The sequence below is a fragment of the Balaenoptera acutorostrata genome, chromosome 11 (genome assembly GCF_949987535.1).
Source record: "Balaenoptera acutorostrata chromosome 11, mBalAcu1.1, whole genome shotgun sequence".
NCBI classification, from domain to species: Eukaryota; Metazoa; Chordata; class Mammalia; order Artiodactyla; family Balaenopteridae; genus Balaenoptera; species Balaenoptera acutorostrata.
The window spans coordinates 57662090-57677563 of record NC_080074.1 but is presented as its reverse complement, the minus strand read 5'-3'; the positions used below and the strand labels follow the sequence as shown (position 1 = coordinate 57677563).

Genomic DNA, 15474 nt, shown 5'->3' with positions numbered 1-15474 from the left:
CAAGGGAGCTCTCTGGGGTCTCATTTACAAAGGCACTAATCCCATTTATGAGGGCTTCACTCTGATGACCTAATTGCCTCCCAAAGGCCCCACCTTCAAGTATCATTAGGTATCAACGTATGAATTTTTTGGGGGGTGGGGGTGGAATATAAGCATTCAGTCTATAGGATCACATAAGGTATATTACAGGTCCTGGAAATTAGGACATGGACATATCTTTTTGAGGGCCACTATTCAGCTCACTACAACTGCTTTTACACAATTCTAAAAGTATAGTATAAATCAGAGGAATTGTCTGATATGGGATATTCATCCAATTCTTCATAAATAATTAGGTGCTGGTTCATATTATTTTGTCTAATTCTCCCATTACAAAAACATCTTTAGTTAGTTTGACCCTTGTTATCAGTTAGCATTCTCAGAATCCTTTAACTACAGCACTAGTTTACATCTAAAAATAGGTTTTGTGTTACTGACATTTTGGGGGCTATGCACTATTGATATCTCTGCTGTCTAGTTGTCAAAGTAAATCAGTCGGTAGGATGTAAAAGGTGGCCCACTTTGAAGAATAAAATAACCTCCCAGGATTAGATTCCAATTTTAATTCAATTACATGTTGGAAAAGAAAAGATTTGGTTCAGTTTAATTCCCGTTATAAAACTGAGTGAGTTGTCACCATTTAAACATTGTACATTAATTTGATGTTACTGTATCCTTTGTATAAGAAAGAGGGAATGGAGAGCAAAAAGACCAGTTCATTATTCTCTAAGGAACGTACTAATTCCTATAGGTGAAAACATAGTTCACTTTATAGGTAGGATGTGAAGAACAACTCATGCTTTATCTATAGGCTAACTAAAAGAATTTATAGTGAAGGCAATAGTCTCCAAACATCTATTGATTTAATTTGGGACTTAGTTTGCTAAGTACATTATTTCTGGGCTATTTTGAAGCATAAACTTCTGGATTGCTTAGACTGTTGATAAGGGTTCATAAAATTGATACAGCCTGGGGCTTCCCTGGTGGCGCAGTGGTTGAGAATCTGCCTGCCAATGCAAGGGACACGGGTTCGAGCCCTGGTCTGGGAGGATCCCACATGCCGCAGTGCAACTGGGCCTGTGAGCCACAATTACTGAGCCTGCGCGTCTGGAGCCTGTGCTCCACAACAAGAGAGGCCGCGATAGTGAGAGGCCAGTGCACCGCGATGAAGAGTGGCCCCCACTTGCCACAACTAGAGAAAGCCCTTGCACAGAAACGAAGACCCAACACAGCCATAAATAAATTAAAAAAAAAAAAATTGATACAGCCTGGTTAGATTTAGGAAGTCGAAGAATTATTATTCACAAAGTATATAAAGGCACATTCTGATATTCTGTACAACTGAATGAGAAAAGGGCCTTGAATATAGCACTAGGATCTAAGCATTGACCATCACTTCAATAGTTACTTTACTCCTTTGTCCTACACCTTCTTCTCCATAGATTAATCAACCCATATTGATTTCTAGAAGGGAAGGCACAATTCTTGGGCTTCAGCACATCCTACCACATAAAGTTTTTGAAAAACACTTGAAGTAGACAGATGTTTTCAGGAGTCATCAAGCCACCTTTTTGTTAACAACAATGATATATTATAGTCTATATACTCAAAAACGTTATAGAAAGGATATGTAAATAAGCTGGAATAACGATCCATTTTCTAAAGACTTTGAAGGATAGTTGGCGTTTAGTATTCCAAAGAACAGGTATTTGAATTCTGATGGACAAGACAGACAAGGATATGTGCAAGAATAGAAATTTGGGAATTCACCATAAAAATAAAACAGAAGGAGTATATTTATAAGCAGAAAGAGCAGCCTCCAAGTTGGTGTGTTAAGGTGGAATCAGTAACAATGGGCCTAACAGAAAGATATTAGTCATGGTATCAGTGTGATCACTTACTGAATATTACACTTCGGAAAACTCACTTCGTACCTCCGATTCCTTATGCTCTTATCTATAAATGTGATTAAAAATACCACTTCCTCTTAGTTCGTGGGATTATGATAACTAATGGAATCTTTTAAAAAAATTGAAAGCTCTAAAGCATTTTTTAAGCTCCCTGTTATAAGTAAAACCCCTCATAAAACATGTGGCATATATGTGAATTGCTAAGAAACCAAACTATTGATAGCTGATACCACAGCCCAGCTTCTAGCTATAGTAATTAACACTGCTTTTGTAGGGGAGAATAAGCTTTAAGCTTTATGCCTACCTGGACTCAGTCTCCAAAATAGTTTTTTTCCTGAATTAAAGGAAAGCTTTCCTATATTAAGGATTGTTGTTTCTTCTATTGGTTTTTTCATCAGACACACAAATTTTAAAACACTGACTTTCATTTTTAAAACTAAGGACCAATATATGCACTGTCCGAGTTTATTTGCTTAAATGTGTATAAAAATATGATAGTTTAATAAGTATTGAGAAAGCGATGTCAAATAGATAAATATAGTTATAACTATCACAGAGGATTCCTGGATTATTGGCCAATTTGTTGAAAAAATCTCTGGATACGGGTTGGTCTTTCTGAAGGAAACTAGACCAGTCAGGTTAAAGCTCTGTGACAATTTTGTAGAAATGTTGGTGAGCATTTAAAATGTGGCCTTGTCATGTTCTCTTGTTCTGGCCCCTATGCTGACCTCCATGAACCATGATGATAATTAAGCATAGATGGAGGGTCAGAGCCCAGTTGTCAGGAATGCCTGAGGCTTTCCTCTGAGGCTTTGCCCTAAACTCCAGGCAGCTCTCTCTGCCAGAGGAAACTGACAGAAAATGTATTTCCTCCAAATATATGAAGGGTTTTCTGCATTTGGATGGGCCGGTTACTTGTGGTAGGGTGGAGCTGCCACCCTTGAATTACTCGGCTTAAAAAAGTCACAAAGGCTCCCAAGCCTCTTGGTAGGTCCAGAGCAGATGTAAGCCTCTTCTCCCTGCTGTTATCCCAGATGTAGGAGACCTACTGAGTGTGAACTCTCCATTCCTAGCATAAGTTAAAACTTTAATTCTGGCCTTATCTATTTCTCAGATTTTATCCATGACTTTCTAATTCCACTACTAATCTTCATTCTAATACCCACCCTCAGTTTCTCACTGACTAGGCAACTAGATCACAGACTTTCCTCATCCTCTCATACAAACCTCATTTGGCCTGGTGGTTGCATTGCCTTCAACACTTTAGTATAGGTGGCCCTGGATGCAAGGCAGGCAACTGGGTATTTAACTGACAGAGTTAATTTTTCCTTAGCTTTGATCTAGGCAAAGAATGCTTGACCCAAGCAAAATAAACCCTAAGTACCAGCATCTATATACTCAGTACCAGATTTAAGTTGAAATAAAGGCATTTGATGTATGAGGGAGATTTAGTAGCATATTCATCTGTCACCCAGATCTGATTAGGACATTTGATTTCTAAATCATAAGATTTCTAAAATACTTTTTGTTTCATTTTCATAACTCAATGTGTCTCATTGTAAGACATGTATATTATTGATAGTATTTCTAATAATTCTCTTTTAAATTTTATATTTATTTTCATTGTCAATAGATATTTTATTTAGTTGAATTTTAGAGCAAATTATTTAAATGAGTATAGGGAATTATTTGAGTGACAGCTAATGAATGCCAATAAATTTCCTTCTCACAATGGTAGATATGTAATTTACCATTATTTATTTTTAAAAAAAACTAATCTTCATTTCATACTTCTAATTTTTTTCTCCTGTACACATTTCATCATTTTGTTCATACCTAATAATTCTATCAATAGATTGACAAATATATATTTATATATATATTCAATTTTGTTAATTATTAAAACAGGGTCAAAATTTATTGGATAAATTAAAGGTAGTGACTCTAATGAGGCTTCTGGACCTCAGTTATACATGTATCCCCTGTTTTTCTATTTCTTTAGATAATCCAGAGTCTGCTCTACCTCTCTTCCTTTGTATTGCCTTCAAATATCACACTTCAAGCAATAGTGACAAAGCTTAACAATATCACACAGAATCCAAAGAAATCTGTTCAAGCGAGCATCTGTCAAGAGGTAAAATTATACTTTTCACTCTGTTTTTCTTGATTATGCCCACAAGTAAAAGGAACAAGACACGACAGCCATAAGTTGTATAAAATATTACAGAATTGTGCACAGGAAAATAACGTGAGGCCAATGAGTGTATATGAATTGGGTCTGAACTATTGGTTAACTCAAGAGTTGTTAATAATGAACAGGTGATAATCTTGGAAGTGGAATTTTTCAAGGGTTAATTGATTTTTGTCAACTTTGCAATGATTCAGCTAAGAGAGCATAAGATGTCAATTTAAATGGAAGAAACAAGACAGCTGGAGATAAGGAAGTGAAGAGGTATCTGAGTGGTGACTTGCAACCAGGAGGATGCAATTATAATTAAAATCAAGTAAATATGCTGGAGAAAAAGTATAAAAGATCATATACTGAGATAAACTGGTGAACTATGAAAAAATAATACAAAAAACAAAGTATTGAGGACAAAATAACTCCATCATATAATGCTTTTTTAAAGGGCACTTCACTTTTCTATGAGCATAGATCTCTGTCTATAAAATGGAAATCCCGGGGCTTCCCTGGTGGCGCAGTGGTTGGGAATCCGCCTGCCAATGCAGGGCACACGGGTTCGTGCCCCGGTCTGGGAAGATCCCACATGCCGTGGAGCAACTAAGCCCGTGAGCCACAGCTACTGAGCCTGCGCGTCTGGAGCCTGTGCTCCGCAACAAGAGAGGCCGCGGCGGTGAGAGGCCCGCGCACCGCGATGAAGAGTGGCCCCCGCTCGCCACAACTAGAGAAAGCCCTCGCACAGAAACGAAGACCCAACACAGTCAAAAATAAAAATAAATAAAATAAATAAATTAAAAAAAAAAAAAAAATGGAAATCCCAACATTAACCTAGCTTGTTAGTAAATTTCAATATTAATAGTAATAACATGATTTGAATATTAGTAAACTTCAATATTTATATTGATATAATGATTTTAAAATAATGGATTTAAGATTATTTAGAAATGTTATTTATGATTTGTGAAATGGCTGAAAAATAAACCATCCAGTTGTATTTCTAAGTGTTTGCTCTAGAATATAGAGGTGATAAAAGCTACAATAGTTTAAAATCATAAATTAATAATGAAAGATGTTTTAGATTCATTTATGCAAGCGGGAAAATTGCAGAATGAGGACTTTAAACCTCATGGTAGTTTTTACACTCTGATAATACAACAAAAAGTAGTTTACCCCTTACAAGTGCCATTTGGTATTTCTTTAGTATTATTCTAGATTTATTTGATTTCCACACAATAAGAAATTTGACTACTTTAAAAATATAGTAACAAAATTCAATAGTATATAAATTCAGATTATTTAGACAACTTGCAAAGACCGAGTGCTATTTTCAGCTGGTTTAACCAATACTTACAATCTGTCTCTTTCCTTCTCTGTCTTCCTTAAGTATTATACTTTTTAAAAGATGCTATTTCCAGTGCTCATATGCTGTAAATCCATCATGTTGGATTAACTGATGACCAAAGAGAAACCAAATTACATAGATAGATGATAGGTAGATAGATAGATAGATAAAGATAGACAAATTTTTGTTGTTTCCAATAAAGCAAAAATGATTACAAAAGCAGACCATAAACATTCTGAAGACATTCAAATCTTTTCAAAATCATTCTTTGACAGGGTACGGTGTTTTGGATCGATCTGAACAATTGGCATCTGTAGAATATTAATGAGCTTACAGAAGTGTCCCTGCTCTGATGTGTCCATTTTTGAATAGGATCTACACTGTGTGCATTATTTGTCTGTGGTGAAAGCTTTTCATTTGACCATAATGCTATAGTTTTCCTGACATTTTGGGTAGGTTTCTAACATATAAATGTATCCATGGAGAGAATTTTTCAAGTTATTTTCTTACAGTCTTGAAAATCATCTTTGACTCTTTTGACCCATAAGAATATTTTAGATATGCAGAGAGGACATAATAAAAAATACCTAGGTTTTCTTTTTTTTTTTTTTTTTGCTTGTTTCCTCTTCTAAATACATTAACCAAGAGTATTATTTCTAATTCTATTTATGTAATTTTAAGAGTCAGCAGTGATTAGTGAAATCCAGTCCCTGACATTATTGTTTTACTTGGGTCTAGTTTCTAATATTTCCTGAGCTTTAGTATTATTTAAAAGATAGGGACAGCATCTTATAGGGCTTTTGTGGAAATTTAACTGAGCAAATAAATATTTAATAAGCACTTAGCATAAGTACTCAATATTTGAGTCAGAGATCCCTTTATTCATTTTTGTATACCTATAGATTAGGTTATAGGTTAATTAGATTATAATACATTTAAATCAGTAAGGTAAGAGACAAGCAGTTTGAACTTTTGAAACTATTCCATCTAGTTAATGTCACTATATCTAGAGCCATATTGTCTGTGTGTATGTAGTCAGACAGAAGTAACTTGTTATCTTGCTTTTATTGTATCTTCTTGGAAAAATAAAATGGATTTGCCTTCCCTCTACCATTTAAAACTTTTTAAATTATACAACATTTCTATTCACAGTCCCTAATAAAATGGTAGATGCCTTTGTCATTTCTAGCCCAAATTCTGAAACAATAATTTGAGGTGGCTTTCCAAACAGCACTTCTAAATGTATGGGTATAAAAACAGGTGTAAATAGATATAAAAAGAAAAAACGGGAGGGAGAAGATACTTTCTCTGTAAACCATGGTGGCAACTGAAGATTTTATTTGATAGTATTTTATTCTGGTTTATACTCTTGCATTTTCCATATTTTGTAAAAATTGGAATGTGCCACCTATCTAACCAAAAAAAAAAAAAAAAAAAGAACTTAAAGACAATTAATAAAAAATAATATTGAAAAAGGAGTATACACAATTAGATCTATACAATCTATATGATCACAATATTATTTAAATTCATCACAAATATAGGAATATAGAAAAATAATGAAGAGATATGCAAAATTATTAATAATATTGTGTAAGGATAGTGTGATTATGTACAATTTCTTTCTTTTCTTGGTTTTCTAATGGTATTCTATTACAGGGATCAGCAAACTATAAGCCTTGGTCTAATTTGTAAATAAAAGTTTATTGGAACAGCCACACCCATTTTTTTTTTAGTATTGTCTGTGGCTGCTTTTGCACTAAAACTATTAAGATGAGTAGTTATGAGAGAGACCATACAGCCTGCAGAGCCTAAAATATTTATTATCTCACCCATTACAGGAAATGTTTGCTGATTCTTGCTTTATAACTATATCAGTGTTATAAAGTGAATAAAATAAAATAAAATGTAATTGTTGATCTAATTCAAAAGTAGAATAGAACCTTTACCACAACTATCCAAAAGGAGAAATAAAAGAAGGCAATAGAAGAAGCCAATAGATATGCCAAAAACCTATGCCAGGATCATTCCATTCCTTGGTTCAGCATTAAACTGGAAGGAAAATCCAGAACTATAAGTATCAGTTAATGAGATCAGGACAAACAAATGGTGATTAAGTACTCGAAATCCTAGTCAGAGCAATTAGGCAAGAAAAAGAAATCAACATCCAAATTTAAATGGAAGAAGTAAAATTGTCTGTTTGCAGATGACTTGACCTTATATTATAGAAAACCCTAAAGACTCCACCAAAAAACGGTTAGAACTAATCGACAAATTCAGTAAAGTTGCAGGATACAAAACCAATATACAAAAATCAATTGTGTTTCTAAGCACTAACAATGAATTATTGGAGAGAGAAATTAAGAAAACAATTTCATTTACAATAGCATCAGAAAAAATAAAATACTTAAGAATACATTTAACCAAATAGGTGAAAGATCTATACACTGAAAATTATAACACTGATGAGAGAAATTGAAGAAGACAGAAATAAATGGAAGGATATTCCGTGCTCATTGATTGGAAGAATTAATATTGTTAAAATGTTCATACTACCCAAAGCAATCTACAGATTCAATGCAATCCTTATCAAAATTCCAATGACATTTTTTGCAGAAATAGAACAATCAATCCTAAAGTTCGTACGGAACCACAAAAGGCCCCGAGTAGCCAAGCAATCTTGAGAAAGAACAGCAAAGCTGGAGGTATCACACTTCCTGATTTCTAACTCTATTACCAAACTAATAAAAACAGTGTGGTATCGTCATAAAAACAGACACGTAGATCAGTGAAACAGAATAGAGAGCCAAGAAATAAATCCATGTATTTTGTCAATTAATTTTTGACAAAGGTGCCAAGAATATACAATGGGGAAAAGATAGTGTCTTAAATAAATGGTGCTGGGAAAATTGGATATCCACATGCAAAAGAATGAAACTGAACCCCCATCTTACACTATACACAAAAATCAACTCAAAATAGATTAAAGACTTGAACATGACCTGAAACCATAGAATTCCTAGAAGAAAATATAGGGGGTAAGCTCCTTGACATTGGCCTTGCTGATGATTTTTTTGGATTTAACATCAAAAAGCAAAGGCAACAAATGCAAAAATAAACAAGTGAGACTACTAAACTAAAACTAAACTAAAAACTTTCTGCACAGCAAATTGTCCACAAAATGAAAAGGCAGCCTATGAAATGGGAAAAAATACTTGTAAACCACATATCCAATAAGAGGTTAATATCTAAAATATACAAGGAACTCATACAACTCAATAGCATAAAACACAAATAACCCAATTTTAAAATGGGCAAAGGACCTGAATAGATATTTTTCTAAACGAGATATATAAAAGGCCAACAGGTACATGAAAAGGTGCTTAATGTCACTAATCATTAGGGAAATGAAAGTCAAAACCAAAATGAGATATTACCTCATACCTGTTAGAATGGCTATTATCAAAAAGACAAGCAATAGCAAATACTGGCAAGAATGTAGAGAAAACAGAAGTCTTTTATGCTGTTGGTGGGAGTGTAAACTGTTTCAGCCTCTATGGAAAAAAGTATGGAGGTTCTTCAAAAAATTAAAAATAGAACTACCATATGATTGAGCAGTTCTACTTCTGGGTACATATACAAAGGAAAGGGAATCATTATCTCGAAGAGATATCTGTATTCCCATGTTTACTGAAGCATTACTCACAGTAGCCAAGATATGGAAACAACCTAAGTGCCCACTGACAGATGAATGGATAAAGAAATGTATACACACACACACACACACACACACACACACAATGGAATATTACTCAGCTTTAAAAAATGATGAAATTCTGCCATTTGGGACAACATGGATGAACCTGGAGAGCATTATGCTAAGTGAAATAAGCTGGACAGAGAAAGACAAATTCTACATAATACCACTGTAGAGATGGAGAGAGGATGGTAAAAGTGTACAAACTTTCAGTTATAAGTTGAATAAGTTCTCAGGATCTAATGTGTAATATGGTAACTATAGTTGATAATATTGTGCTGTATAATTGAGATTTGCTAAGAAAGTAGAATATAAATTGTTCATACCAAAAAAAGTAAATATGTGGGGTGATAGATGTATTGATTAACTTGATTGTGGGAATCCTTTCATAATGTATATGTATATCAAATGATGTTACACATTAAATATGTTACACTTTTATTTGTCAATTATACCTCAGTAGAGCTGAAAAAACTCAAGAAAAAAATGTGATTAAAGCTGAATGTCTGAGAACTTCCTTGCAGATATGCCTGACTCACATAATGTAAAATAAGCATTTTAATCTTCAGCCCTGTTATCTGTTAATTGCAGATTATATCGATTTCCCTCCATCTATGAAATACTGTAAAATATTATGTCAAAAAGGCTTAAGTATATTTGCCAAAATTAACATTCAGAAAAAGAGCGAAGGTAATAGTTGTCCATATTGTTACTTCCATTCTAATACTCATCATCATAGTATTTATTCTAGGGAAACAGTGCTCTACCTATTTTAAGTTTCATTTTTATCATTTTGCCTGTATGAGTTTCTGAAGGCAAAGTCCTTGGCTAGAACTATGGACAAATTAGAAAACTTTAAAGAATGTTTTCACTCAAAATCTGGAAGGGGCATATAGAAGATCACCAAAAATATCTTAGATACAGTTTGACATCAAACAAAACTTAAACCTCTGTGTCTGTTCATAGATACCTGTTTAATTTTTTGGTAGGTCTCCTGAATTAGTGGCAAATTTAGCTTTTATTTGCTTATTTTCTATATTGCCTTACCAACAGACAAGCGTTTCCTTTTTCCTCTACATTCCAACTGAAAAATATTCACAAATGGAATGAGAGTAGTAAAAGGAAGATGCTGAGAAATATTGGCGCTTACAGCTAAAGGCCAAGCAAGCAGCATCGCTCTACAAAGAAACATTGACGTTAGGGAACCAAGATTTTTTTAATTTAATTTCAGTTGTATTAAGCTATATGTGATCATTTCTTCCACAAGAGAGTGGGTGCTCTATACCATAAAGCTAGCAGTTAAGTGTTCCTAGGCATATCCAAAAAGAAAGTCCCTTTCTTTGAATAAAAATAACATACCATCCATTTGATTGGGAGCATATCATTGCTACGAAGAATTCATAAAATGTGTCATTCATAAAATGATAGGTATCACCAGTTTTGGAAGTGCATTAAAATTAATTCATTAGAATCACACAGTTTCTAATCCGATAATTTTAGAAAGTAGATCTCTGCTAAAATGTCTTTAAGCATTCTCAATTATTAAAAGTGGAGGACTTCCCTGGTGGCTCAGTGGTTAAGAATCCTCCTGCCAATACAGGGGACACAGGTTCGAGCCCTGGTCCAGGAAGATCCCACATGCCGCAGAGCAACTAAGCCCGTGCGCCACAACTACTGAGCCTGAGCTCTAGAGCCCACGTGCCACAACTACTGAAGCCCGTGCCCCTAGAGCCCGCGCTCCACAACAGGAGAAGCCACCGCAATGAGAAGCCTGCACACTGCAACAAAGAGTAGCCCCCACCCACCACAACTAGAGAAAGCCCGTGCACAGCAACGAAGACCCGATGCAGCCAAAAATAAATAAATAAATAATTTTTTTTTAAGTGGAAAAATTCTAAAATATGCTTACTATTTAATTCTGTAAAATTCATCAGATGTAATATAAGGTCCTTTTAACCTTTGTATAGAAAATCTTAAATGTTTTGGATTAAGAAATTATTCTAAGTGATGACAGCTCCATTTGTCTTAGAAATCAGATTGAGATAGCTCTTGTTTTTTGGTTGGTACTTTAGTATAATCTGAATTCTCAACTTCTCTTTGAGTAATTGTTTCCATAAACAAAATGCTTTCAATTTTTAACCCGTAACAAAGTTACATACCTCACTCCAACTTTTTGGTTAATTTTCTGATAACTTTCTGAGTACCAGAGTATTAAAAAATATTTATGAAAAAATTACATAGTTGTAGTTAATAGAATAAAAATATTATAATAATACTATTTTGATAACTACCAAGAGTGATTTATGAAAATGGAAATATGGCTTAAACTGTTATTTCATTTTTTTAATGCAGGTTACTTGAATTTCAAGTAGAGGAGTGGAAATGCCACCCCCAGCAGTCTCCCCACCACTACATCCACCTCCTGATGGAGGATGGGGCTGGGTAGTGGTTGGAGCAGCTTTTATCTCCATTGGATTTTCATATGCATTTCCCAAAGCTGTCACAGTTTTCTTCAAAGAAATTCAGCTAATATTCAACGCTACCTACAGTGAAATAGCATGGATATCATCCACTATGCTAGCTGTTATGTACGCAGGAGGTAAGGTTCTTTGGACTAAATACAATTCTGGTTTAAGAAAGCAATTGCTCCATGCCACAGTATTTTACATGTAGTGCCTTGGTACATTAAAGCCCTGTTTTCATATTATCCTCACTTAAAACCAACCAGAAGTATAATTAGGACTGAATTTTTAGTGATTTTAGTAATTCAACATCTTAAACTATTCACTTCATTCTGAGTCTTACTAGAGTATTTATTTGAACGAGGATGTCTTTGCACAAACTAAGATTTACTAAGTTATGGAATTTTCAAGGGTGGCACCTTTCCATTTAATTTGCAATCAAGTCTATACTATAATGGTAGTATCATTTCCTAATATTGCTACAGTTGCTTTTTTCTGAATGAAAAAGAAACTCAAGTTGCTGACAATCTATAAGCCTAGAAAGTAATTCACTTTAAGTTGCAAAATAGAGTGTTATCATGTATATTCTGGATCCATTCAAGTTCATGTGGATAAAATAATTCCTTATCTCTGCAGTACTTATTAAATATGACATTTTTTAATTTAAATGGTTGCCTGACGATTATCTTGTTACATTCCATGTTCAGATGAGGGTATGATTCATAAGGGATAATGAATAAATAAGTACCATATTACTTCTGACTGTTAAAAATTATTGGAATTATTAGTTCATTGCTGTGTCACCTATCTGCTTTAAATCAATCCTAACAGCAGACAAGATGGTCTACAGATTTTTTTTAGTCATTACTTAAAATATTTAGATTTTAGGGTTTTCATTTTCAACTGGATATTTGACTTTAAGATACAGATATACACTCAGAATATAAGCACTTAAATTATACAAATCATCTTTCAATGTCTTACTCTACAGGTGAGGATAATATGGTTCATAGTGATGGGGCTACACCGTTAGGAATAATATCCAACATGTGTTCATATTTACTTTCAGCTAAGGCCTCTCTAAATGCTTGCTATGCGTCATAGGACCTAATTCTTTTAACATTCTGTGAAATAAGAATTACTTCTTTCCATTCTATAGCCGAGGAGATAGATAAAGTACTTTTCCCAGGTCAAGCAGCTCATTAGTGGCAGATAGAAATTGAGACTCCACACATGTAATCACTATGCTCTTTTGCCCTTCTCTTACCTCCATAAAGTAAGTGACAGAGCCAGGTCTGTGCAAGGCCTTCCAGAAAGCTGATTCAGGTACTGCCCCACCAAGGTCATTTGTTTAGTGGCATAATAATTATTCTTTAGGGTATTGTCTTCTTATTGTACTACCAAGGTAAAAGTTTGATCCCCAAATAATCCTGTGTGTGTGTGTGTGTGTGTGTGTGTGTGTGTGTGTGTGTGTGTGTGTGTTGGTGGGTATTTTCTACTTTCTGTATGTCAGTGATTTTACATTAATCCACTGTATGTCTCCATTACCTTTTTGGTTAGGTTAAATTGATGCATTTCTGTTCCAGTACCAAAAGGTAACTTTAAAGTGCTATTTGGATATGTCAATGAAAACCTTTGCTTTTAAAACACTTTCTGAGATTCTCCACTGGACAGGTGCTTTAAAGGTTGTACCTGTGTTATCTCTGATGACTGTAGAAACAGTAGATACTGTACGCTGGTCTTGTTCCTCTATCCCATGGGTCAGGTGTTCCTTAATAATGTTCTGCTAAAGCAATGCAGAAAGTCATCTTGTCCTGAATTCCAAAATGTGCTAGTGTTAAAATATGTCATTTTTCCCCCTTCTTAAATATAACTGAAACAGATTCCTCTAGTGAATTTGTGTAAGTCTATTGAATTTGGATTTTGGGTTCCATACATTAATAATTGTCAGTTGAGCTGATCATTGACTAACTTATAAGCAACACAAAAATTTATGTAATTTTTTAATTAAGTCAAGTCTCAGTTGACTTTATTAGTTTTAAGCAAACAACCTCAAAGTCCCAGGGTCTTAAGGGAATTCAAGCTTTTTTCTTACTCAAGTCATGTTTTATCTAATGGCTGTGCCATTACCTAAGGCTTTGTAGTCTTTCCTAAATGTACTCCATCCAGCTGGACAGAGAATGAACACAGATAGCGTGGAACATCATCTGGGATATTTTAGGGGCCAGGCCTGGAAGGGTTAAACGATATTTCTGTACACCTTCCATTGGTCAGAACTCTTATACTGCCCTACCGAGAGGCAGGGGCAGGGTTGCTGGGAAATTCAGGGTTTCTAGAGGAAGAAATAAAATAACATAGAGCAAGTCTCAGATAGAGCTTGATACCCCAATAATCATTCCCCATCCGATGAAAGCAGGTTGTATTTATAGACGTACCATGATCATATGACATTCTTCCACTCCCAGGCTGGCTCTAAAAGGAGGCTTAGAATGAAGAACAACGTAATTACTTTTCTCAAACCAATAAATCTCAATGCCAAATTGTAAATAAGTAAATAAATATTTATCATTAAATAACTGTTTTTATTTTATTTGTGCTCTTATTTTCCCATTTTTAATACATACAATATAAATGTTAAAGAGCACAAAAGAGAAGTCTTTTGAAGTTCATCAAGAAAACTGTAGTTTGGTAAAATAGCAATTTAGAAAAAATGGCCTTAAAATGTTTAGGGTAACAGATGAATAAAATAGGTATAAATTAAAGATCCACAGGGATTTTGTATCTAGTTGTTTTAAGAAAGCAATGCTAGACACATGACAATACTTAGTAGGTAGTGATTGAAGATGATAATATCTAGGTGAGTTCTGAGTAAGTAGTTGGAAAAAGTGCTTAGAGTCCTTACTCATTAGAGCTGAGACATTTTGTACATCATCTCTGCCATGGAGAAAAGTCATCAGAAATTCAGCTACCCTTTGGTCTTTCCCTTAAAAGTAGAAAAGTAATTCCAGGTCCATTGCCTGCTGGATAGAACTGTTACTACCTGCCATGTCCACTGTTGCATGGAGAACTCATACACTTACATGGTTTGTTGGAAATAACATCCATGTCTTACCTTGACAATTAGTTTTTAATTTTTCTAACAAGAAATATTGGTACATTTAAAACTGTAATCTCATTATGAAATCAATTCCCCTTATGTGGGTGCAGATAACTTTTTTCAGAAACATAGTAACTATTTAAAACAAAAAGTCTGATAGACTCAATTAATCTAAGACACAGACATTGGTCCTGTTACTAAAGTGGCAGTGCTTTTCCACGTATGGTCCACAGATTTTCTGCTTCTGAATCATGGGTCTGTTATTAAAAATGCATAGTTCTGGGTCTTATCCCAAACCTTTTTTATCCGAATTTCTGTTGGTAGAGTCCAGAAACTTACATTTCAACAAGTATCTCTGAACTGTTGTAAGAGCAAATCAATATTTGATTTAAAAATATTGTATTTAAATTTTTCTCTAATATTTGAAAAATCTCAACTTATAGAGGCCTTTTAGGCTGATGATTATGAAATAAATTCAAAGATGTAAAGCAAAAAGGCATATAGTTTACTATGAAGTATAATGAGTCTCTCTACCAAGTAACTGAAATATTGTGTTCAACATAGTGCTAATTACATTAGCCTAGAGAACATCTAAGATCTGACACTCATTAGGGCTTAGCACTCAACCTATTAATCACCATGGTGGGGTCACTGGGTAAGACGGAGTGTGTTCAGAGGCTTGGCC

The 15474-nt window shown here is 34.4% G+C and overlaps 1 protein-coding gene across 16 annotated transcripts in view; it reads left to right on the top strand.

Moving 5' to 3' along the window:
* SLC16A7 (solute carrier family 16 member 7) overlaps positions 1–15474 on the top strand; it is a 176619-nt gene that overhangs the window by 98004 nt on the left and 63141 nt on the right. For 9 of the 16 annotated variants that reach the window (XM_007179723.2, XM_007179720.2, XM_007179721.2 and 6 more), the window contains 2 exons: positions 3952–4083; positions 11583–11829. In XM_007179723.2, the coding sequence (XP_007179785.2) occupies positions 11613–11829 (217 nt within the window). In that variant the 5' untranslated portion in view covers positions 3952–4083; positions 11583–11612. Of the gene's footprint in view, positions 1–3951; positions 4084–11582; positions 11830–15474 lie in introns of those variants that run through there. The other 7 variants (XM_057556864.1, XM_007179726.2, XM_057556861.1 and 4 more) reach the window with 2 other exon arrangements.